This window comes from Paralichthys olivaceus, chromosome 3, assembly GCF_024713975.1.
Source record: "Paralichthys olivaceus isolate ysfri-2021 chromosome 3, ASM2471397v2, whole genome shotgun sequence".
Lineage (NCBI taxonomy): Eukaryota > Metazoa > Chordata > Actinopteri > Pleuronectiformes > Paralichthyidae > Paralichthys > Paralichthys olivaceus.
In genome coordinates, this window is record NC_091095.1 from 23,716,405 (window position 1) to 23,740,166 (window position 23,762).

At 40.3% G+C, this 23,762-nt stretch overlaps 2 protein-coding genes across 3 annotated transcripts in view; one reads left to right on the plus strand and one right to left on the minus strand.

Moving 5' to 3' along the window:
- tbl1xr1a (TBL1X/Y related 1a) overlaps positions 1-6,383 on the plus strand; it is a 44,312-nt gene extending 37,929 nt beyond the window's left edge. For both annotated transcript variants that reach the window (XM_020081125.2, XM_069522555.1), the window contains 9 exons: positions 137-200; positions 558-655; positions 762-822; positions 934-1,055; positions 1,328-1,402; positions 2,124-2,251; positions 2,552-2,717; positions 2,836-2,937; positions 3,043-6,383. In XM_020081125.2, coding sequence (XP_019936684.1) covers positions 137-200; positions 558-655; positions 762-822; positions 934-1,055; positions 1,328-1,402; positions 2,124-2,251; positions 2,552-2,717; positions 2,836-2,937; positions 3,043-3,069 — 843 coding nt within the window. In that variant the 3' untranslated portion in view covers positions 3,070-6,383. The remainder of the gene's footprint in view (positions 1-136; positions 201-557; positions 656-761; positions 823-933; positions 1,056-1,327; positions 1,403-2,123; positions 2,252-2,551; positions 2,718-2,835; positions 2,938-3,042) is intronic.
- Positions 4,633-23,762, minus strand: part of LOC109625363 (uncharacterized) — a 103,125-nt gene continuing 83,995 nt past the window's right edge. Inside the window, exons 13-18 of the mRNA XM_069522553.1 lie at positions 16,256-16,298; positions 14,386-14,500; positions 13,080-13,182; positions 11,262-11,331; positions 11,048-11,151; positions 4,633-10,066 (exon numbers count right to left, since the gene is read on the minus strand). Of these exons, the coding sequence (XP_069378654.1) occupies positions 9,856-10,066; positions 11,048-11,151; positions 11,262-11,331; positions 13,080-13,182; positions 14,386-14,500; positions 16,256-16,298 (646 nt within the window). The 3' untranslated portion in view covers positions 4,633-9,855. The remainder of the gene's footprint in view (positions 10,067-11,047; positions 11,152-11,261; positions 11,332-13,079; positions 13,183-14,385; positions 14,501-16,255; positions 16,299-23,762) is intronic.

Genomic DNA, 23,762 nt, shown 5'->3' on the forward strand with positions numbered 1-23,762 from the left:
TCTGAGACTTTAGGAAAATACTTCCACTGAAAGAGACAACATCACTCTGGAGACATGTCCAAATGACTAGGAATATATCTGTCTGACACACACACAATCACACACAATGCTTATCTCTCCTCTTTCTATCTGACAGAGCGAGGGCACGCTGTTAGCGACAGGCTCCTATGACGGTTTTGCCAGAATATGGACGAAGGATGGTGAGAGGACACAAGTTTATAAAACATATAATATATTTTTGGGGGGAGGGGCTTTTTATTTTCATCAATCTGTTTTTATTAAAAAAAAATTGAATAAGCTCTGCATTGAAATCTTAAGCTACATTGTGGTGTGGCATTGCTTGATGCTGTATTAAGTACTAAACCTGCATTACAGCATGCACGCCACATGGCTCAGTGAATCCTTGAACAATGCTGCCACCTAGAGGCAGGTCTGCATACTACATAGAACCAGTATTGGTTATCAGAGGAGTTGACACATTTTGTGTTATTTAGACCCTTGTTTGCATTTTGCTGTAGTTCTTTCAAATCTCTTACAGTTTGCGTTTCATTCCACAGGTAACCTGGCCAGTACACTCGGCCAACACAAAGGGCCCATCTTTGCCCTCAAGTGGAATAAAAAAGGCAATTTTATCCTCAGTGCAGGAGTAGACAAGGTAAACTAGGAGCTGTTATTTAAATCAGAAGTCAACACATGGAATAACAATCTTTGAGTAGTGTGCTTACATTGTCAGCTCTAACTATACGTGTGTATCCTCCCAGACAACAATCATATGGGACGCTCATACAGGAGAAGCCAAACAACAATTCCCCTTTCATTCAGGTACAACGGCATCTCCACCACTGATCCCAAGACTCTGAAGCAGACTCTGAAGTTTTCCAGTTGTATATCAGCAGTAATATCTCAACACTGTTTTCTTTTCCTCTCCCACAGCTCCAGCTCTAGACGTTGACTGGCAGAGCAACAACACGTTTGCCTCCTGCAGCACAGACATGTGCATCCATGTCTGTAAACTAGGACAGGACAGACCTATTAAAACATTCCAGGGACACACAGTAAGTGCTTCATCTGTGTGTGTCTATATGTGATCCCTCAGTCATGTATAACTTAAAAAAGATTCTAAACACCCTGAGAAGAATGAAACACGTTTGCTGTTGTTTGAATGAATAGCTGGTCTGAACTGGTTTAGAAGAGGGTATACATTTGTACAATGACCTGACATTTAGTTGCACCCTCATTTCAAATGGTATTGGCAGAAGGCTGGATGATGACAAACAACACACTGTGTGCACCTACACCCCTTCATCCCTCTCCTTTCTCTCCTCAGAATGAAGTAAATGCAATCAAGTGGGATCCCACAGGGAACCTGCTGGCCTCCTGCTCAGATGACATGACGTTGAAGGTGAGAACTAAGACCTGGTGAAATATTGGACATCTTGCATCGTCATTATCACTATGCTGCCCTTGACCTAAAAGTGCTGGGCTGTGGTGAAAGTAATGATGTGTTCACAGTGTCTGGGGAGTTGCAGTGTATAGTTTTGTCACATTTCTGAGTATGAAGAATCCCCTTCTCACTCAGAAAGCGGCACAGGTTCTGGTCCAGGCTCTGGTCCAGGTCCAGGTTCTGGTCCAGGCTCTGGCTCTGGTCATCTCACTCCTAGACCGCTGCAACTTCCTCCTGGCTGGTCTATCCACTAGTGCTATCCAACCGCTGCAGCTCATCCAGAATGCAGCAGCTCTACTGTTCTTCAACTTTCCTAAGTTCACTCACACTACTCCGCTCCCTTCACTGGTTACCAGTGGCTGCCCACATCCGAATCAAGACTCATCCAGGACATGGTCAAACCTTACACCCCAGCCCGTCCACTCTGCTTCTGCCTTCTGGCTTGCTGCTCCCTCACGGCAAGGGACACATAGCCACTAAAGCCACAAAATCACGACTGTTTGCTCCCTGAGCTCCCTGTTGACCCCAGGCCAGCAGAAAGTCTACACATCTTCCCCCGCAGAATAAAGACAAATCTCTTCGGACTACTCATTGGTTAAGAAGATGATGTCTAATAACCAATAAAAAAAAGAAAGAAAAAGAATTAAGTTCAGTTTTGTTCTGTGGTTTGTGTTTTCAGATCTGGAGTATGAAGCAGGACTCGTGTGTCCATGACCTGCAGGCACACAGTAAAGAAATCTACACCATCAAATGGAGTCCCACAGGCCCAGGAACCAACAATCCCAGCGCTAACCTCATGCTAGCCAGGTGTGTGTCACAATTAGTAATGGTATGCTAGAGGCCTTTTAACTTGCTGTACATACCAAATATGTATAGTACTTAACTTATAGCAGTTTCAAGCAGTAGTGTTGAGCTTTACTCATTAGTCTACATGTTACTTAAACGTATATCAGCAGCTCTATGTCACAGTATATGAACTAAGTCATTTTTTGTGTGCTTTTTCCCCCTTGAATACTGATGTGGTCATTTACTCACAAACCCCTGACAAGCATTAAACCTGGAGCCTCTTCAGTAAAAGTCAAATGTTTTTGTCTCCTGTGTCCACAGTGCATCGTTTGACTCCACAGTTCGTCTCTGGGACGTGGAGAGAGGCATCTGCATCCATACGCTGACTAAACACCAGGAGCCTGTCTACAGTGTGGCTTTCAGCCCCGACGGTCGACATCTGGCCAGTGGCTCTTTTGACAAATGCGTGCACATCTGGAATACACAGGTAGGAGGAGACATGTGATGTGACCTCTACCACTCAAAGTTCAGAGGAACCTTCAAATTTCTTTCTAATAAAACATGTTACTATGTAAGAATAATGTTTCTGTGTCTTGTGCCTGCAGACGGGCGCTTTAGTCCACAGTTACAGAGGGACGGGGGGAATCTTCGAGGTTTGCTGGAATGCAGCAGGGGACAAAGTCGGAGCCAGCGCATCAGACGGATCTGTAAGTGCACAGGAATGATGTTACGCTTCACACCATCTTCACTTTAGCTTTTACTGTAATTGTGGTTTTCCTTCAGTTCTTCAGATCTCTTCTCTTCCTCCTCAGGTGTGTGTACTAGACCTGCGGAAATAGTGCTGCTGTTTGTTGGAAGCCATGGACCGACCATGAATGTGTACATAGCCAAATGACTGTCCCTGCCTGCCCTGCGTACTGCTCACGCTTACGACTATGGCCCCGCCCACCGACAGACAGGAAGCAGGAAACAGGAACAGGAAGCAAGCACCCGACACAGCAGGTTCAGACAGAGGGATGAACAGATGGACAGACAGAAGGACGGATGGATAAACGCGCAGATGGAAGCGCCCCTCTCTATCTGTGCAGACTCTTACAGAGATGCAGAAGGGACGCAGTGATTTAAAAAAAAAAGAAAAAACTGAAAAAAAGTTACAGATCCGTATATGTACCAAATTTGGAAGCTATTTTGCTTTTTTTGATCTTTAAACCATGCTCATTGTCATCAAAATGAAAAACAATGAAAAAAGTGTTGATCTTTGTTACTAGCTGGATCTCATTGTGCAGACATATCAACTTCTCCACCATAAAACAGGATGGCACTTAGTTTGTTTTTTTCCGGATCTCTTGTTTCAATGTTTTTATATTTTTTATCTCCAGGGGAAGGGGCCGGGGCTGGTCAGGTCAGAGTTTTATCATGTGGAGAAGTACATACACACAGACATGCGCACCAAACAGTTCTAATAAACCGTGTCCTCGTCATGATTTTAAACTGATGTGACAAACATAAAGGTTGTTTCTTTCCAGTAGTGGTTTCTGCAGATGTCAGTGGGTCAAAATGCAGTAATTCATGTGACGTCTCCTCCAGAGGACAAACTCTGGACTCTTCTCGTACATTGGCCTCTGGACATGTGACACTGATGATGTACATGTAGATGCTTTAAAAACAGCTCCTGTGTGCACTGTTTGACCTGGTTTTACCCACAGTCCTCCTCTCTGGACACTTCAGTCGAAGAGGTTACATGTCGGATTGGAGGGGGAAAAAACTAAAATTGGCAGGAGGCCGACTGTTCCCTTCACTTGTCTCAATATTCAACGTAGTTCTGAGTTTAAGGTATCGTCGCAGTATGTCAGGTCACCATCATAAATCAGTTTATCAGCCAGAAGCATTTGTACCTTTACGGAACTCCATACATAGTTGCATGTATAACTGGTGTACGCTCAGTACCGTCCTCTACACAGCATTTATCAGACCTAAATTATTTCTAATTTGACTCATTCATCAAAACCACACAAAACCCACATGTCAGCTGATTAATCCCATTACAAGATACTTTTAGTTTCCGCAGATGTTAGATTCTCAGAGGTCGATGATCTGCAATCATCTCAGTGAGTTCAACCACAGACGGCAGAGCCAAAGAAAAACCCGCCACAAGACTTTGCTCACATCACAGACACAAGAGCTCCACTGCAGACAGGACACTCAAGCTGTGTTCGAAACCAACCCCTGTTCATTACTTCCTATGTGTGACAAAAATGGTTTTATTCTACAGTGATTCCCTATCTTTGTGTAAGAGAGTGCTCTTTCAGTTTCAAGAGTAAGACTGATTGATTTCACGTGCAAATTTAGTAATTCTCTTGCTCAAACATACCCTGCTTGTGCTCAGATTCCCTGCGCCCCAGCTTCAACTCTTCTCAATTTCATTTGTAGTCGCAGAAGAAAACAAATCCAAGAGCCGAAGAAAAAGAGTTTCACGTGCACAGAAGCAGCGTGAGCGTGAGGAGAAGTGGAGGCGGAAGCTGGAGCGCAGGAAATCTAAGCACAAGCGGGTTATATTTGAGTGTGAGCATAGGCTTTAAGAGCACTAGAAATTTGGAACTTGAAATACATAAGTTCTGCTCTCAAACTGAAAGCCCATGCTCGTGAAGTCAAAGGAAGAGGACGAAGCAGATATTTAAGACATAGTTACGCACAATTTGAATTTTTGCACATTTGCTTGTGGGATTGTTAGCAAAGTATTACACCTAGTGTGGACACTACTGTCTTGTTCCATTGTGGGAATTTTGAAGTGGATATGTCAGAATTCAGATGCTCACCTAAAATGGCGGCGAGTCAATAGCAAACAGGGATCAGTTTTGGGCACAGCTTTCGTGTAGCTACACTAAACTCTCTGGTCAAGCGATGCTTCTATTGTCATGGCAGCCACACCTGCCTGGTGTAATGTCTGTTTAGTTTTCAATTAATACGGGAAATGTCATCAGCATTCATTTCATTTCAACTGTGTTTCGACCAAAGTTGTGTTCTAAACATTCAAATTAGCCTCTTTGCAAACATTTTCCACTCAGAGAAACTTCCTTGGCTTCATTGCGTTGAGCATTTAATACAAACAGCGACGAAATTAAAACCCCAGAGCAGCTCTGCCTCCAAGACTTTGTAAGTGAAATTGTAATGTGCTGATGTTTTATTTTTTACTCTTTTAATAACTCAGCCACCCACATTTCTCTGGCATGGAGTGGAGGGCGTCGGTGTGATGGCAACAGGCTGCTTTTGCATAGGAAGAGACAGAAAGACTTTCTTTGTTTTAACCTTCGAACATCATAAAATGGTTCATTACGTCAGTCTCATGCCTGTGTAAATGCAGCCATGAAGGATTGTATTTTTTTTTTCCTGTTGCATTTTAATTGAAGGGTCCCTGGGACAATGTTGCTAATTCAGAATGAAGCCCAAAAGTAGATCAAATGTGAAAGCAATATGCAAATACTAAAAATGTTTCTCTTTCACAACCAGTATGGTTCATAATGTGGGAGAGTAAGGACACTGCAGCTCTGCTATGCTGTTTAGAATCCAGCCAGAGCTTAACCAAACAGATGTTAAATATGCGAGCAGTCTGTTCCATGACGTTCACAGTCCATAAAAACCGAAAACAAGCTGTAACCTCTGGTGTATTTGAATCCATCGGCCCTGTATCACCTTCATCATAGGTTCTTCACCAAAATCCTGCCCACGTTTTATTCTGAGGTTCTCTGCTGACTGAACATTTTATACTCTTTTAAAGACAAATTTAAAGTTACATTTTTGTAATTTCTTTGTAGATTTGAAAAAAATGTGGATTGATGATTTATTGGCAGTGTTCAATTACCTGTTCTATAAATTTGAAAGATTTTTGTTGTGCTACGTTGATGCTATTGCAAATAGTAAAGGTTGACCGTGTAATGTAAGGCTTACTGAGCTGAGCTGTCATTCTGAAGGCAACTTCGCCTGGGAAGAACTTCCCCAGGAATCACCACTAAATTTGTCTATGTTTTAATAAAGAAATGTTTTTTTCTTTTGCTTGAATCTTTTTGGGAAGGCTTGTCCCAGGAAGTGACTCTCCTGAAGCTCCTCTTGGCTTACACACAAGACAAATTGAATAAAATTGTAATTTTTCAATCAAGCCAAGATTTTCTTTCTGTCCCCTCTCTTTTAATCACTGAAATCAGGGGTTGTACAGATGTTCTGTGGAGAAAGTTGCTCTGGAAGCAAAGATACTAGCTGGTTGAGTACGCAGTTTTATTTGTCTAAATTCCCAGTATGCAGTGAGACGTCTTGAGCTTTAGAAAACATCTTCACAGTTAAGTGCATTTTATAGACAAACTTTGATAATGCAAATACTAAGTTCATTTGAAAAAGAATCTCAGTGCAGTAGTCATGTTAGTGTGGCTGATATTCTCATAAGGGAACAGACTCACTTGCCTGAGAGCAAGAACCCTGGTCGACCTGGTAGTGGATGATGTTTTATCTACTATACAGTTAACAGTAGGATCTGGTCAATAAGGAAGTAGGAAAATGTGTTTTATGTACATGCTAAATATCTTTTAAATGTCTCATCACACACACACGACTGAGACACTACCAGTTCAACCTCAGTGGCTGAGCCAGAGAGGCACTGAAGCCCGGTTACCCTCAGCAGACATTGGCCAAATAAGTCATAAACACACACATTATATTTAATTGGATCTTTCATCCGAGCATTACTGTTAAAGTTTAAGTTTGGCTTCACTGAGGTTCGATCAAACCAAAACCTGCGTCCAGAGCAGCGAAGCTTCTGACAGAAATTTGTGCAACTACACGTAAACATGTTCTCCTCCATCCCCTATAGATTTCTATTAAAAGGGGGTAACAGAGTTCACGTGTTAAAGTCCTGGGGACCATTCGAATGTTTTCTCTTCCCTGTATTTGAAACACTTGATTTGAAACTCACCCAGGCTAACTCCTCTGATGTGCTGCCATCAGTAGGTCTGTGCCAGTTTGTCAGGGTGAACATGAACAAAGTCAGCTTTTGTGCACGTGTCCCCATATCAGAGCATCACATCAGCCCAACAGCATCCCTCCCATGAGCCTTTGTTTGTGTTTCCGCAGCATCACATCGATCTGTAATCGTTTCAGTCAGATCAGTGAAACAAGTCCAGAATAAAATATATTTTGATAAGAGTTTGGAGTTTTTATTTGTGTGTGTGTGTGTGTGTGTGTAAATGCTGTGTAGTGACGGTGCCGCAATAACACCATGAAGTAAAGGTACTCATGTCACTAGCAGGATTTATTCATGTCAAAACACCAGTTATTTATTTGAATGAATTTAATAAACACATGATTCACAGAGTTTGAAGCTCCCTCATGTTAATGTTGACATGCTGGTGCTTTCTGTGGTGGGAAAACAAAGTGATTCAAAAGAGACATGCTTTATTCTCTATGTGTTTTAAAGCAGGGATTTTCAAAGTGGGTGAAAAGCGAAGATTAAGAAAGGAAGTTGCAGCTATTTGGATTTTTTTTCCTCCGAACTGAAACCTTAAGGCAAATCAACACTGGCTCTACTCAGTCAGTGAGCAACGACTGCTGAATATCCTGTAGGATTTTTCATGTAATTTATTTGATCCTATTGCAGATGAGACACGAATTGAACTTAATGAGACTGAATGTTGTTGAAATCAGAGCAGAAGAGAAGCATCCACCAGAGACGTTCCAAACCTCTGGGCTGGAGACTGAACTGGGTCTGGGAATATTTGTTGACGGCATGATTGAGCAATGTAATTTTGGAGAAAAGAGAAACATAATTATGCACTTGATTATATCACTTTACAGGCTACTTCATTTTCTAACTTGACTTCAAGGCATATTTGTGGGAACCACCAGTCTTTAAACCTCTGTTTCCCTGTGAATACAGATGAGGCGTGGAGAATTATTATAATTATCACACTCCCCCTCCTCACATGCCCCCCACTCACAGAGCCGTAATGTGAATGTAACAATGTTGAACCCCTGCACTTGAAAACCTACGGTTCAGGTTTTTGGTGACAAATCATGGGAAAGTATAGACTATTTGAGTCTTTAATAATTTCCTATAAAATAATTAGCTATAAAATCCACTCATTTCATGATGACAGAGCTTAAAGAAGTGAAGTTAATAAGTGTCATTTTAAAATATCTTTATAGTGGCTCAGTTTACAGCGTAATATATAGTCTTAAGTATTTCAGTAAAACGTTGGTATATATGTGGAGATATACAGTAATAAAACATCAGGGACCAGATGTATAAAACACTCTGTATACACAGAGACTGAAATATGTGCATTGTGTCACATTTATAAAACACGGTTGTGTTTTATCAACTGCATGTTAACCACTTCATGACCTGTTTGAAAATAAAGGACTTGTCTCTGCTCGACCTGTCGTACAATCAAACAGCACCAAGCTGCTGTTCATGTCATAGAGACTAATAATAACAGCATTGCCTTAGCTGGAAAACTCTGACAGGCATTACAGTCCTGTAAGTATATTTACTCTATTATGGACTGTTCCTTAAATATTTGTATCTGTATTATATATTCATATGAATTGCCGACATAGCCTTGCAGTAAAGAGTTTGTTACGAATGTTTTCAGGAATGCAAAATTCATATTCTGTCTTGAAATGGTATTGTGAATAAAATCAAATAAATAAAGACGCTGAAACACTCATCAATGATGTTTGGGGATGCATATATAAATTATGTAATCGTCACATGGCGACGGTGATCCAAGTCCACCCTTGTGTTTATGTCACATGTCTCCTGCTGTGGGTTGTCATGACACCGTGTCTGCACTGGAAGCGGAGTAGTAAACAGAAAAGGCTCAACCTTATGTAAATATCCTCAGACAGACTGCGAGCGACAACCGGGGCAATCACGTTCATTTTCATTCCTACAGAATTTTGAAGCACAGATACAACTCATCAACATTGAGCTGGATGCATTTTCCAACTCTGTAGCTCGTCCCATAATATAATTGCTGCCTTAATTATTTTATAATACTGCAAATATGTCTCTGAGTATTATAAACCGTTTCCATGTAGACTTGAGATTTGTCCACTGGTTGATGGACCTATTTTCCATTCATTTACATAAATACAATCTATAAATAAAACACATTTTAAATTTGTTTTGACCCTACTTCTACAGACAGTAAGGCTACAGTAAGGCTCCGCACCACCTGATGCAAACCTTTTAATCCCTACTCTGGGTATTGGGCTGTTTTTCAGGCTTGTTTTGATTAGTCATTGTGCTGTTTTGGTCACACAGACCTGGCAACCCTGGTGAGAGGGAGGGAGAGAGAGGCAGAAAGGAAAAAGACCGAAAAAAAGAGAGAGAACGGTAGATTTGACTCATTAACATCGGTAACATTCACTCGGCCGAAGAAACTTCAGCATCACTGTAACATTCTTAGGTGATCATGGGAATGTGCGCTGCAAAAACAAGAAAGCTTAAATTCAAAAATTTCAGATAATATCAAGAGCTTGATAAAAAAAAAAAAAAAAAAAAGCACTTGCTAAGCGTCAGATTTTTGGCAACTTGAACTCGTCGTGGTCCACGTCTTGTGTCTGGTATCACTGGATCAGAGCAGCACAGAGACGTTGACTGCTGTGACGCTCCCGCTCACATTCTGGTAATGTGCTTCCTGACCGTGGCTGTAGAAATGCAGGTAATGAGCCACGTCTGCCAGCGTCTGCAGGACGTCGTAGGTCACCGCAAACAGGAAGTAGGTGGGGAGCAGCCAAGTGAGGCTGAAGACGCAGTTGCCAACGGGCAGAGGGACTGCGAGGTGTCTGAGAGGACAAGCAAAGAGAGGGAGAGAGAATGAGAGAGAGGGAGATTTCATTCCAGATCTGGTTGCCATTAACATTAATAACATTTTGTTATTAATAAATAATAAATAGAGAAACATTCAAACTGCAAGAACTTTTTTTTTTTCAATCCTTTGAAACCATACAAATAATCTCAGGCTGATTTTGGAGAAATCTTGTATGTAGTGATGCTCGGGATATTTATTTTTGTATTATTTACTTGAATGCAATTTATTGGAATGATACGAGTGGAGGAAAACTGTATGTTTAGGCATGAAGTCACAATTTATAATAAACTTTTTAGCTACAACTTTAGAATCACAGGTCCATTATTTGCTGAAAATAATCTTGTGCTATTTACAGGGAATTCACTTTTAAGATCAGCTCAGTTTAAACACATAAATACTCATCACTGGTAACTTTATTAAGTCAAGTTGTTGATTTGTATCTTTTCCTGAATTCAGATTATTACAGTTCACCTGCAGCGCTCTGACTCTACACGTATCCACCGTTCCCTGAAATTATCACCAAGTTAACATTGCTAAAACATTTTTAGGATTTTGCACAACATTTTTTTTTTTAATCAACAAAATACATTCAGACTCAACAAACAATTATACTGAGGTTAAAGTTTTTAACAAAATAAAAAGAAGGATGACCTAAACTCTGACATGGGCTCAAATGAATTTTCACCTCATAGCTCAATGTAGAATTTGATGAAGAGTATAGAGGCTGCATATAAAGAGAAACCCAACAAATGAACATACACAGTGCATGGAGTTAAAGTGTGCGGCGTGTGGTTCAAGCAAGTGTTGACAGCAAGTATGTGGGTGACGGGAGTAGACGAGCACAAGTAATAGTACTAATTAAAGAAGTACAAAAAAATACTAATAAGCCTCAAGATAGTTTCGCTTTTAGTTTAAAAAAATTAATGAATACATATAAATCACAAATCAAACTTACTGGAATCTGTCCTCTCTGGATTCTCTCAGCATGATGAAGACAAACAGTCCCACCTCAGTGTTGAGAGAGAACGACACAACTTTGTCCAACATGACAACGAAACCCTAACAAGGATCAGAAACACTGGTGAGTGTGAGGATTTCAGTCAAGGCCTTTGTGTTGTCTTTGTGTGTGTGTATGTGTGTGTGTGTGTGTGTGTGTGTGTGTTAGTTACCCTGGGATCACACACTGACACGATAAAGATGGCAACAAATGCGAGCAGGGACATGAATCCTTTGACCACGCTGGAAGAAGAAACAAGAGCATATCATCATTAACATCTGAGAACAGTTTCAGACAAATTCCACATCCCACACAGATCCTCTGCTTTTTTTATTGGTGTGTAGAGACGAGAAAAACACAGCAGAATAAATAATAAACCAGACGTTAACAACCTGGAAAATTGGCTTTTGGGGAAAATGGTGCAAGCAATGAAACCACTGAAGTTTTGTGCTTAAAGTACATTTCCTCAGTAGTTTAATACTGTTTGTGATTCCTTTAAACCAAAATAACAACAAATGTGTAACAAAACATTTCTCAAATAATTAAAGCACTTGCACACCAGCGGGCTCTTGTGATTTGTATGACTGTCAGTTGTTGGAGTAGTTCTTAGCTCAAACCTTTGGATTTGTATGCATCAACCTTTTCTGGGATATTTAATGAGCTTTTTGTTATATTGCCCTTTTGCTTATTATCAGAATTATTATTGTCAATATTACTTTTGTTAATTGGTTTACTTATCTTTCATTATAATAGCATCATTACATCAATAACTATCACTTATCTTTGTCATTATATAATTATAACAACCAGTCTGACAGTGATTAAATGAAACAGCTGTATTACAGATTCTCTCTCTCTAATATTCTAAGGTATTAACCTTACTTTAGCCTTCAGACATGAATTCAAGAGAATGTCCACACAATTAGCTCTGGACTTTCTCCAGAGTTTGTCTTTCATATGTACAACACAGCAGGAGATTCTCCAGGTCTCACATGTTCACAGCTACAGAAAAGTAAGGGGTGGCACTGGGTACATCCTGCAGGATGCAGGAATGTAACGTGTACATTTCGTTGCAGAGATCACACATTTTTGTTTGCATTACATCCCACAGCCTGAACATGTTGAAATCACTGGAACCACTAAGAAATAATAAATAACAATTCCCTATTAAAATGTCTAAAATGAACTAAACCTATGTTGTATATTCTGTTGACTTGTGTACTAACATTATAAAAAAATGTATGCAACAATGTTCTAACCCAGAATAATTCCTAATTTTATTCAAGGTAATGTTTCATCTTTTCCCTTGTAATTGTGCCACATTTACTTTACTCATGGGTTTGCCCGTCTCTGATATAAGCTCCTAGGCAAATGACATATGATGAAGGAAAAACACACTGCTAGCCAGTTAGCCGGTGGGCTGCTCTTTCCTTCCACTGATTGTAACTCATAATGGATCACAAATATTCATTTCTGTTTGCATAACTCATCAGTGAACATGATTTGTGTCTGAGTCACGTCACTGGCAATGGTGGTGAAAAGAACAACTCTAACAACTAAAGAGTGGTGGTTGAAGTTACTTATTGAACATTTAGATGAGACAGAGGAGATGCTGTGTATCTCTGACCAAATCTGAGCTGTCCAGAATAAAACCTAACACCTCTGAGGGAGTGTTCACATTGGTTACTGCAGGAATCCTGACAAATGTACAAGATGTAAAGCTGAATAAAAATGACAGGTTGACTTAAACTTAAAACCATAACATTGGATCTTGGATGCCACTTGTCCAACAACGTGCTTCTTACTCGGAGGCTTCCTGATCAGCTGCAGCATCTGTAGCCATGTTAGTAATGCTGTCAATTCTGATATAACCAATGGTGGATACCCAGCCATTATAGACTGATTATATCAAGTAGAACAAAATATATAATTTTAAGACTTCCCTGAATGAAACACTTTGGTTTCACTCTTGCTCGTTGCCACTCCTCACCTTCTTGCTGAGCAGATGTGTTGTTTGTTTGGCAGATTTCTCTCCCAGGCTTTAGACAGCCACTCCAGTCTTCTGCTCCACATCGAGCTCACCAGACCATCAACTGAAACAAACACAACCAGTCAGTTCAATCTGTGAAACCTTTCATTCTTTTCAGATTCAATTAGAAAACCAAAATCGGAAAAATTAAAAAACAAGTCATATTTCGTTATTCATTTTTGTGTCTGATACCCAAAAACAAATAATGGTTGGTTTTTCGTAGTTTGGAAATGGAAAAACGGGTCACGGGCCAAACTCAGTTTTGATATTTAATATTTAGAGTATCAGTGTGGATAACTCATCACTTGCCAGTAACACACCGACCTGCTTTTCCTTCCACCACCCACTCTTACTTCATATATGGATCCGAGCCCACTCCAGCTGTGTGTCCGATACACGTCTTTTCTGCTTAAGGTCGTGCATAACACAGAATCTTCTAATGCTCATTTCCCGGCATCGCTGGACAGTGTTGTGCCAGTTCACACTTAAAAAGAACTAGTTCAAAGTTCAGTTCATGCAGATGAAAATGAACTAGTTCAGGTTCATTTGTTCCATTTTTTATTGGGATGATTTAGATGATAAACGTACGATTGTGTGTTTAGTTATTAATCAATGGTGTCGGATCATGTCTGCGTGTCGCACTGAGCACAAAATGTTGACAAGTCATTTTTTATGATGTTTAAATGAGTTTAATGAACTCTGGAATCAAACAGACACTGAGTTACTTCATGTACTGATCAGATCCTGATCAAGTCTCTGACCTGCTGCTTCATGAACGAGCTCTGATCTCACATATATGAGGGTAAGGGTGGGCAGTGGAAGGAAAAGCCGGTCGGGTTACTGGACCTCTAGATGAGTTATCCACACTGATACTCTAAATATCTAAATATTCAGTATAAAATCAAGTTTGGCCTGTGCCCCATTTTTTCATTTCCTATTTTTGATTTGAGCAAAAAATTGAAACTACAAAAAACAAACTGTTATTTGTTTTTGGTATCAGATTCATAAATGCATAACGATTGCAATTTCTGTTTTCTAATTGAATATGAAAACAACGAATGATACAGGGATTCAGTTAAAGAATTTAGAAAATAATCCAATTAAGTGAAATTGCATACTAGAACTATTTACCACTGGTCTTATCATTTCTGTTTCACGAGTCTACTTTCTAGCACAGTAAAAGTAACACTAACCATTTTCTTTTACTGTTAATTGTCCCTATATGGCATCAGAATAAATGAATGAATCCAAACAGCAGTAAACTTACTGGTGTGTTTCATGGCAGATCCCATCACCAGGAAGGACACAGAGACACTGATGGCTATAAACACCTGTATCAGCTCAGCCACCCACGAGTACGCCCTGTAACGCTCATTAATAATCTGCATGGGTTGGTGGAGGGGGAGGGTGATGGACGATGGTGGATGATAAGAACGAGGACACACAGAAGAAGGGAGCCATGATTTTTACACTCAAGCACAAACATCTTTAAACTGTTTCAGGTTTCAAAATAACTGTAGGTCATGAAAGGTGTTTTATTTGAACTGCATGATGCTGCTGTGATAACCACTGTGACCATCTCTGGCTACCAACCAGTTGGTCAGCTGGGTCCAGGCAGCCACTACCACTAAGTGCTGCATGTTTCCATTTAGCATTATAGTAAGCTGTTAGCTAGAAGCTGTTTCATGTGTAACTGAATCCCAACACACTCTGATCGCATCAGGCTTCAGGTGAGTTCACCAGAAAACAAGTATCTGGATCTGCATTTGCAGCACAAACCATACACCACCACACAATGACTTTACAAAGCACAATGGCTTTTTATACAATGCACACTGTGTTTATTAGAGCTGCTACATGGAGCCCTGGCCTCCTATGACTGGTAAGTGTCAGTATGGATTATATGCAGCATTTTTAGATGTCAAATCATCAAATTTAACAGCATTTGGATTAATCCGGGTGTTTCTTATGGGAAATGGTCTGTTTCTAAACAACATCTTGATGTCTCAAAGTGCTTTACAGTACAGTTTTGCCATTCACCCATTCACACATCATTCCATCTATCTACTTTCTCTATCATATATGAACCACTTGGATTGAACTGCCAACCTTCTGGTTAGTGGAGGACAAGCTTTACCTCCTGAGCCCCAGTGTTGCAGGTTTCATGGCGCTATGTTTGAGGCAGCCAGGGCCAGAAGCCACTTAACATGTTTCTGGCCATACCTCATGATAATTTCAATCAATTCCTGCAGAGTCTTGACTGTACACATTGAGTCCGGACAGACATGGACATAAACTGAAACCTGTTGGCAGAGGCAGAGTTGTAAGGTTATCTGTTCAAGAACCCCTGTGCATGTACGATACCATACTTATGATACGTTGTGGCATGTTCCAAAGGTTACCAACATTAGTAGAAGTGGCCAGATGATCAAATGTAGACTGCCTTTACCCATAAAACATCTGCCTCAGTAGCATTATACCTCTTTTTTAATGCCACACTTAGCAGGTATACCTTGTTTTATCGCAGGTAAACGTGCTAGAAAGGGCAATTGACTCCCAAAGGAGCCGTTTTCTTCTTTGTATCTCTTACGCTGCATCATGTTCCACGTCACTTCACCAAAAACCAATGCGCTCTCTCACTTCTCTGTCTAAATTTGTGCATTCACCTGGATGTCAAGTTTCTATCACTGACGATCTGAGCCAGAGCCGATTAAAACCCATGTCTACTGCAGGATCGTTTGACCCCGGAGTGAATGCTGATGTCAGAGTGGGCTTTTTGACCAATGGAAAAGAGGCTTCAAAGCACACCACAGAAGGAGTCATTGAGTTTTGGTTAAAAAAAAGTACAAAATACCAAAGGTAGATTGGAATCTAAAGAGAAACAAAACACTGGTGCACCCTTTCCACTTCAGGTGATAGGACGTCTGTGATAGTTTTGCTCTTGGCGACATTTTATTGACTCTGGAAGAAAATCCCTAGTATTCATATGAGGTCAGGTGTGACTGACAGAGGTCAAAAGCCTACCTCACTGAAAAGTGCTTCAGCCGACAGCCATTATGTAAATTCTGAGTAATTTGGATTGCACAAGTGCCTTCTGTTGTATAACTCACATAAATAAACACAGTATGAGCTCTTACCCTTGTCAGTGGGATGGTGGCAATCTCCCCTGCTTTCTCAGACCTGAGGGAAAAACCAACACAACATGTTACTGAGAACATCCTTAAGGTTTTCATTGAGCAAAGCAAATAGTTAACCAACCAGAAGCTGATGAAGTTATTGGGATCCGATCGATTATGCATGTTATTATTGATACGACATTTATTTTGAAAATAAAACTAACTTTTACAGGCTTGACCTGAGCACTGACTTGTTTCTTGCCTCGTTGACTTGTTTGAGACTTTGAGGTTAAGACATACTGTATGTCGCACCTTCCTTTAATGAAATCACAGCAACAATTCTAACCTTTTGATCCATGGATACTCAGTAGTCATTAGTCCATTATTTAATGAGTACTCAGTATGAGTTTGTCTTGAATTCTTGAGAAGGTTTTGGAGATGTCTTAAGCAGAAGAATTTATTCTCAATACCAAATCCATCATGGAGACCGGGCTGATGAGTCGAATAGAAAGTTAACAGTTGGATTCCCTTCTCCAAATCTGAGCTGTCCTTGCAGAAAGGAGTATTGCAATCTCACCAAATCATGATGGACACATACCACTAGTCCTCATGTGGAGCTACTCCATTGTCTTCACTATCTGTCTCAAAGAAAGTCAGTAACCTCTCACAGAAATATCATGTTCCTTCCTCCAGTTGCTATCAATCTAGCTTACAAAGTAAACCTTGAGTCCTACAAATAACTGCAATAGAGAAAAGGGGACACAGTATTATAACAATAAATATGCGATGAATTTGGATAATCTTCCCCTGACTTTGGTCTATTTACTGTTATCATGGGTTAGACAGGTCTGAAAATAAGACAATGGATAAATAGATATAAAAATAAAATAAAATTCACAAAATAGAAAGCCATGAAAATCTCCATAACAACAAGCCAATGCTTCCACAACAGCAACTGTGGCAGAATATAAAGCTTGTTAATATGAACTAATACAGGTTCTCACAACAATGAACTAAATAAAGTAGGTCAGGGTAGTAGGTTATTGTTATTATTACTTCATTAGCAATTGTAACTTGAATTTATATTGCGTCTTTCAAGGTATACCCAAATAAAGATGCTAGCTGGAGAACAATATAAACTTATGTGAAAGTCTTTGTTAACAGGTGGTTTGAGTGTCCAGAGATGGGTCAGTGAAGACGTCAGTGTTCCAGAGGGTGACACCTGCCTCACTGAAGACTGTGGATCTGTACACATCTGGTATCAACATGAGATTTTTGTGATCCGATCACAAGTGGACATGTGGCCCCACATGCGTCTCGTGATCGGATCTCAGATCGGTTCTCACCTCCCTAACCGTACGTCAGTTCTGTTAGCGAAGACCAAGTAATGTTGTTTCTGCCGAGTCTGAGTACAAGTGTTGATATTGTGACACTGGTTACAAACAAATCAATGAGAAGAGGAAACATACATTTGATTCATAGTAAAACTGCAGCGGGTCAGAGGACATCATCTTAGTAGGAGGTCCTTAATATGTGGCCCAGGATGGATTTGCATTCACACTGCTAAAATAACATGGCCCAGGCCACTTCTGAATGTGGTCTGATGTGATCTGCATCCAATCTGAATGCATTCACACCTGTACTTAGAGCTGTCCTCTTGAGATTGGATCGTAAAAACCACAGTGGGGTACCATGGAGGGAATTATACGTGAGGAGGAAGATTCTGTATGTGACACAGGACTAGAAGCCAGAAGTTAATCCCTGCAGCACTGAGCCTTGTGTGTGCTTGTGTGTCATTGGATTTTATATAATGCTATAATACCTCCATAAAGTGCTCATCTTAAGGACAATTCAAGCAAACAGGATGCACAATGCCCACAATATAGAGTGCCACAGCACAAGGGGTCAGAAGGGAGACATTTCACATTCTGAATTGTATTGAATTTGCAAAGAAAATAAATAAATAACCCATTCACTTTATCATTATGGATTGGTTTGTGTAGACTTAAATCTATAACACAATGGTCCATTGTCTGTATGTATTTAGCCTGTTTGTTACAGTTTTGTCATTCAACCATTCACACACATTCATACAGTGCATGTCTGTCTTTCTCTGTCACACGATCGCAGCACAGCCGTCAGGGGCAATTTGTGGCTCAGTATCTTGGACACTTTGGAATGGGGGATTTAACCACCGACCTTCTAGTTAGTGGGAGACCCACTTGACCCCTTGAGCCACAGTCACTGACAATGAGCAAAAAATGAATTGCACTGGAAGTACACATCAGCTCACAGGCTTCAAACCCCAATCTTTGACATGTCGATATGTATATATATATATTAAATGTGAATCACATGTGAAACATGAATGGGTCTGAATACTCGCTGAAGCCACTGCACCTGTGTGCTCAATAGTACCATCGCTAAGATTTAGCTTGGTTTCATTTTAAGCTCTCCTCTCTGTGCCTTTACATTAATAACAGTAATGCTGCCCACTGCATGAATTAATCTTCATTAAGACTCACTGAAATACAGGCTGGTAGCTGGCCAGCTCCCAGCCTGCAGAGGGATCTCCTGCAGAGATACAAGATACTACAGTGTGAGGCGAAATATTGTCCTAAATATTAAATGAGGCACAAATGGTTGTAAAACATATGGGAGGCTGGGGCTAAGCCTATGAATCAGTGTTTCCATTTTAAACTCTAATTTTGCCCATTTGTCTGCTGCTGCTATAATGTGCTGTACGTTTCATTAGTTGTCTTATCTGCTTTTCTTTGCAGCCAAACTAATGCAAGCTAGTACTTAACTGTAACAGCAGGAGGACGGAGGAGGAAGTAGCAAATGTGTGTCCTTAAACTTATACATAAATATATACACTAAAATCAAACACTCCAAAGTACTTGACATGATGGAAAAGACTCTTTCAATGTGATAACTTTAATATGTAATTGAAATACAGAAAGATATAATTTGGCCACATTGTTTTTTGTGTAACTTATATAAACATGTCTATCACCTTTGTGTAGTTAGCCACATCTGAGCTACTTTTTAAAGGTAGGGTAGATGGTAGGTGAAATGTCTTTTTATCTTCTTTGTTGAAATCCTGTTGGCGTACCGATGGCTATCAATAAATTAAAAAGTTCTAAAAAGGCCTTGGAGACCTCTGACTTTCTACCTGTTAGCATCCTCAATCTGATCCTGATCTGTAACTTAAGTTTCTCCCTTTTAGCCACTGAGTTGCTTTTTGCACACGACAAAGCTCAGCCTCCTGGTGCCTCCTCTGCTTCTCCTTCATCAGATCACACAGTGATGCTTCTTGTAGTTCAGTTGCTTCTGTTTTTGTTTCTCCAGGGCCTTTTGCTGTTTTTCTTCCTGTACTTCTGAAGCTCTCCCACAGCAGCACCTGTCTTGGACGTCTCTGACTTTCTGTAGCCCTCGTCGAGCCTGTGAGCATCCTGGTCTCATCTTGGCCAGAATCAGTGCTGGGCCCAGTCTTAGGTTTCTCCCTAAGTTTTGTGTTTTCTGTGAAAAAAGGTGATCAGCACAGAAAAACTGGGAAAATGGATAGTTTTTCAGCAGATTTGGGAAATGGCTCCTCTCCAAACAGTTCTTCAACAGAGATTTTCTGTTCCTGTGATCTTGGCTGTTCACATCAGAGTTCAGGCACTTGTTCCCGATTTGTCTTTCACTCTTTTCTCAGCAAATCTTAAACTCCACTGTTGCTCCTTCTTCAGGAGTGCATCTTTTGATGGGCTCCTTCTTCCCCACCATTTTGCCTCTGAATCTTCTCATTATCCAGTTGCTCCTGTTTTTGTTTCTCCAGGGCTCATACACCCTCCTCCTATTCTCCTCCTCAACTCTTTCCTTTCCGCTGTTTCATTCTTTCATTCTGTTTAATTCTTTTTCTCTCCTGACCCTCAAAAGTGCTTCAACAGCAGCTATAGAATGATGCATTTGTTTCCTTCTCTCATCAATTCTTATTTTCCTGATGCTCTTAATCTCCAGGAGGTGACTTTGGTGTTTTTGTATTATCTCTTTGTGCAGGTTAGTTTGGTCTGTCTCTTGTAAAGGCGGCTGTGGCTGAGAGGTGAAGTGTCCTTGGGCAAGATGCTGAACCCTGAATTGCCCTTCATAGAACAAAAAAGTGCTAATAGATGCACTGTATTAATGTGTGTGTGAATGGGTGAATGGAAAGCTGTACTGTAAAGAGCTTTGAGTGGTCATCAAGACTAGAAAAGTGCTATACAAATATTGAAATAGAAATTCAAAATGCTGAGAGTCACAGAAACATTAGACAACTTATCACAGCCTGAGTTTCAATAATCATCACTATTATTTGGCTTTGACCAGTCAAATGGTGTATTACACCTTTATACATTCATTGTTGTGACTTTAAATCGAGTTTCTGAATTGAAAATGTCTGCTACTAGAAGTGTGGCCCGAATGGTGGAATGGTACTGACAGCAGAGTGTGATGGCAGTAGGTTGGTGATTCAATCATCATTTTGGTTCAGAGTGAAATAGTTGGACAAATATTAAATAGAAGGACATTACATTTTGAACAGACATTAATGATCTCAAGAGGACTTAATGACTTCCGAATGACTTAAATAACCTCTTGGCTCTTCCTCCACCAGGAAGTTGATATTGATATAGGTTTATATTTTATATATATATATTAACAGCTGTAAAATAAATAGTCCCTGAAGGCCCCTGTGGCATCATCATCAAGTCACATTTTAATACTTAAGCTTATGACTAAATACATGCAAAACAAATGATTACTTCGCTCATGACAGAAAGGGATGAAATCACATGGTACAAAGCTCAACAGTGAATCGCTTATAGTGGTCACATGTGTCCCTGGCTTTGAGTACTATAAACGTATTGCGTAGCTTCTGTATGATAGTCCTGGAGCTTGAGGGAAAGGCAACACTGCACACTCAGGTATGTGCATGCACGCACACACACGCCACACATAGTGACTCTGCAGCTCTCTCTCTCCCAGACTCAGTTTGAGCGTCCATTTGTTTGAAATTACGCCACAATATAAATACTGATCACCAAAAAAGGATCAATACTTTTCTTAATGAGTCAAATCTTTCTCCATAGCTGCACATTTATTCATTAAATCAGCCCGTCTCTCGCACTAACACACACGCACACACAGTGTCATTGGACATGTGGAAACTCAGACTGGGTAAAAACAACACAATATTGAAAGTTAAGAAATGTATGGAGAGCTGGAGGGGATGGTGGGGCAGTGTGAATGGCAGGGACCCAGAGAGGAGCAGTAAATTACTGACAGAGTAGTTTTTCAATAGTCTGACTGACCATCGAGGCTACTGAGGCAAAATCGGGACAGTGAAATGTGACCAGATGCTGAGCTTTGTCAACAAGGCAAGAAAAGAGCTTGTAAAATTCAAGCATCTAAAATAACTTTGAAATTTGAGAAAATTACCCCTTCAAAATGTATGCCAGATGCAGCTGTCAATAATCTACAAGTTTGGTAGATCATCAGAAATCTATACATATCATCTTAGCAATGTTGTTACTGAAAAAAATGCTGAAGTCATAAAGTAATGGTTTTCAGATAAATAAATATAAGAGTTGTAAAGTAGAAGATCATTCCATGTTTGTATCACCACGGTTGATGGATAATGTTAAAAAGACTTCAGTTGCTAGGTAAGAATTAGACCTACAATCTACTGAATGAAACTGAAAGGAAGGAATGAACAACAGGTTTATTTTCTTTAACAGTGGAATAGAAGCATCAGTGAAAAAATTATAAAAAAGGAATTAAAGACGCAATATAAACACAATTTAAAAGTAATAATATACACAGTGTAACAGGATAAATACAGTGTAAGACACATGGTTAGTGATAAGAAAAGATGAGTGTGTGTGTGTGTGTGTCAGTGACACAGTGTTATTGTATTTTTTCATAAAGCATAATGTTAGGTATTGCTTCATGAGGCATCAGATGGGACCCGAATTGACAATATCCCCGCATCATGCCACAATAACTCACATCTGATTCTCTCTTTAATTCCTTCCCTTCTTTTCCCCACTCTTCCTCTGCTGCTGTACTGCAGTGGCTGCTCAGCCAGCGGGCTCTAAAACTCTGAGTTGTGACATGCTGAGTCACAGCAGGGGGATCGGGGAGACAAAACTAATTAAGAGGAGCAGCAGCAGCAAAGTCATGACACTGTGTGCATCACAGTGTTTCTAATCGCCAAAGATAATAAGCCTCATACAGTCAGGGGGTAGCTTTTGTCTCTGGCTTTGAGTAAATGCTGTGAAAGGGAAAAAAAAAAAGCTTAGAAAACACTGCAAATGTTCCACTTGCAGATACAAATGGAAAGGCGGCAGATGTCAGATATGCATGGGAGGGAGAAGTCCAAAATAGCAGTTGCTCCGACATAACGATGGCATGTACGTGTCACAATTACTGCCGTGTCAAGACACACTGTGTGTATGAAATTGCGGAGAAGTGACAAACAGGACAGAGAGGGCAGCTATCAGCAGACTGTAAATAATGTCATAATTGCAGAGTTCTCAGTGGTGTGTGGGTTGATGTGATGAGCAGCTATGACGACGAGAAGGAGTGAGGGTTTATCACACAGATGAAGGAGTTTCCTCTGTCAGTGTTTGACCACTTGTCTTGCTGCCAGTGAGAACTTCATCCAGAGTTTCAGGAAATGTAGTCAGCAACTGGCTCTTCACAAAACCCTGAAGCCCCTTACTTAACGCCAAGCTTTCTCATCAGCAGTATAACGCTTCACATTGGCAGCCCACAGTAATCGTGAAGGCAGATATACCACTTTGTTGTATTTCTTGAGACTGTGGGTCTGCAGACTGAAAGGACGACTGTCGATGACAGATTTCAACTGTACCTCGAGTGCATGTGTTATATTTGAAGATTTTCTCTGGCTAGTGTCAGACATGATGTCTTCAGTAGACTCTGGATGACTCATAGGACAATAAAGGTGTTTTCACAGCTGAAAGTCTGGATGATGGTGTGAACCAAGCTTCAAATCTTTGCTCCATTGTTTACCTTTGATCCAGTTATTTTTGGTTTCACATTGTATTTATAGGGAGCGGACCAAACCAATGTGCATGACATATGTACAACATGTCATTACACATGTGGTCTGCATCTACCTATACTTGACTTTGATTGACAGTTTGGAGACGGACAAGCGTCTGATGTCGGCAGGTTGTAATTTTTAAAAATAAAGTGCATGGAAAAAAGTTGTCTTTCCGTTAAAATATGGAAATTTAATTAACCCATTTAATTTCATGGCCGCTGTAATATCATTATGGTATTACTACCAGCAAAATGAACGTCCTCCTCATTCAAACTATCGTCTGCGAGCAACATCTTTATCTTCTACTAGAATATAGACTACGCTGTCTCAACTTCCTGCTATTGTCCCAAAGGTCCAAAAAAAGGGAGAAACCATGGATTTAAGAAGGAACAAATTTTGGTCCGTTGATCTGGACTAAACTTAAAGTCTGAAGGTCTG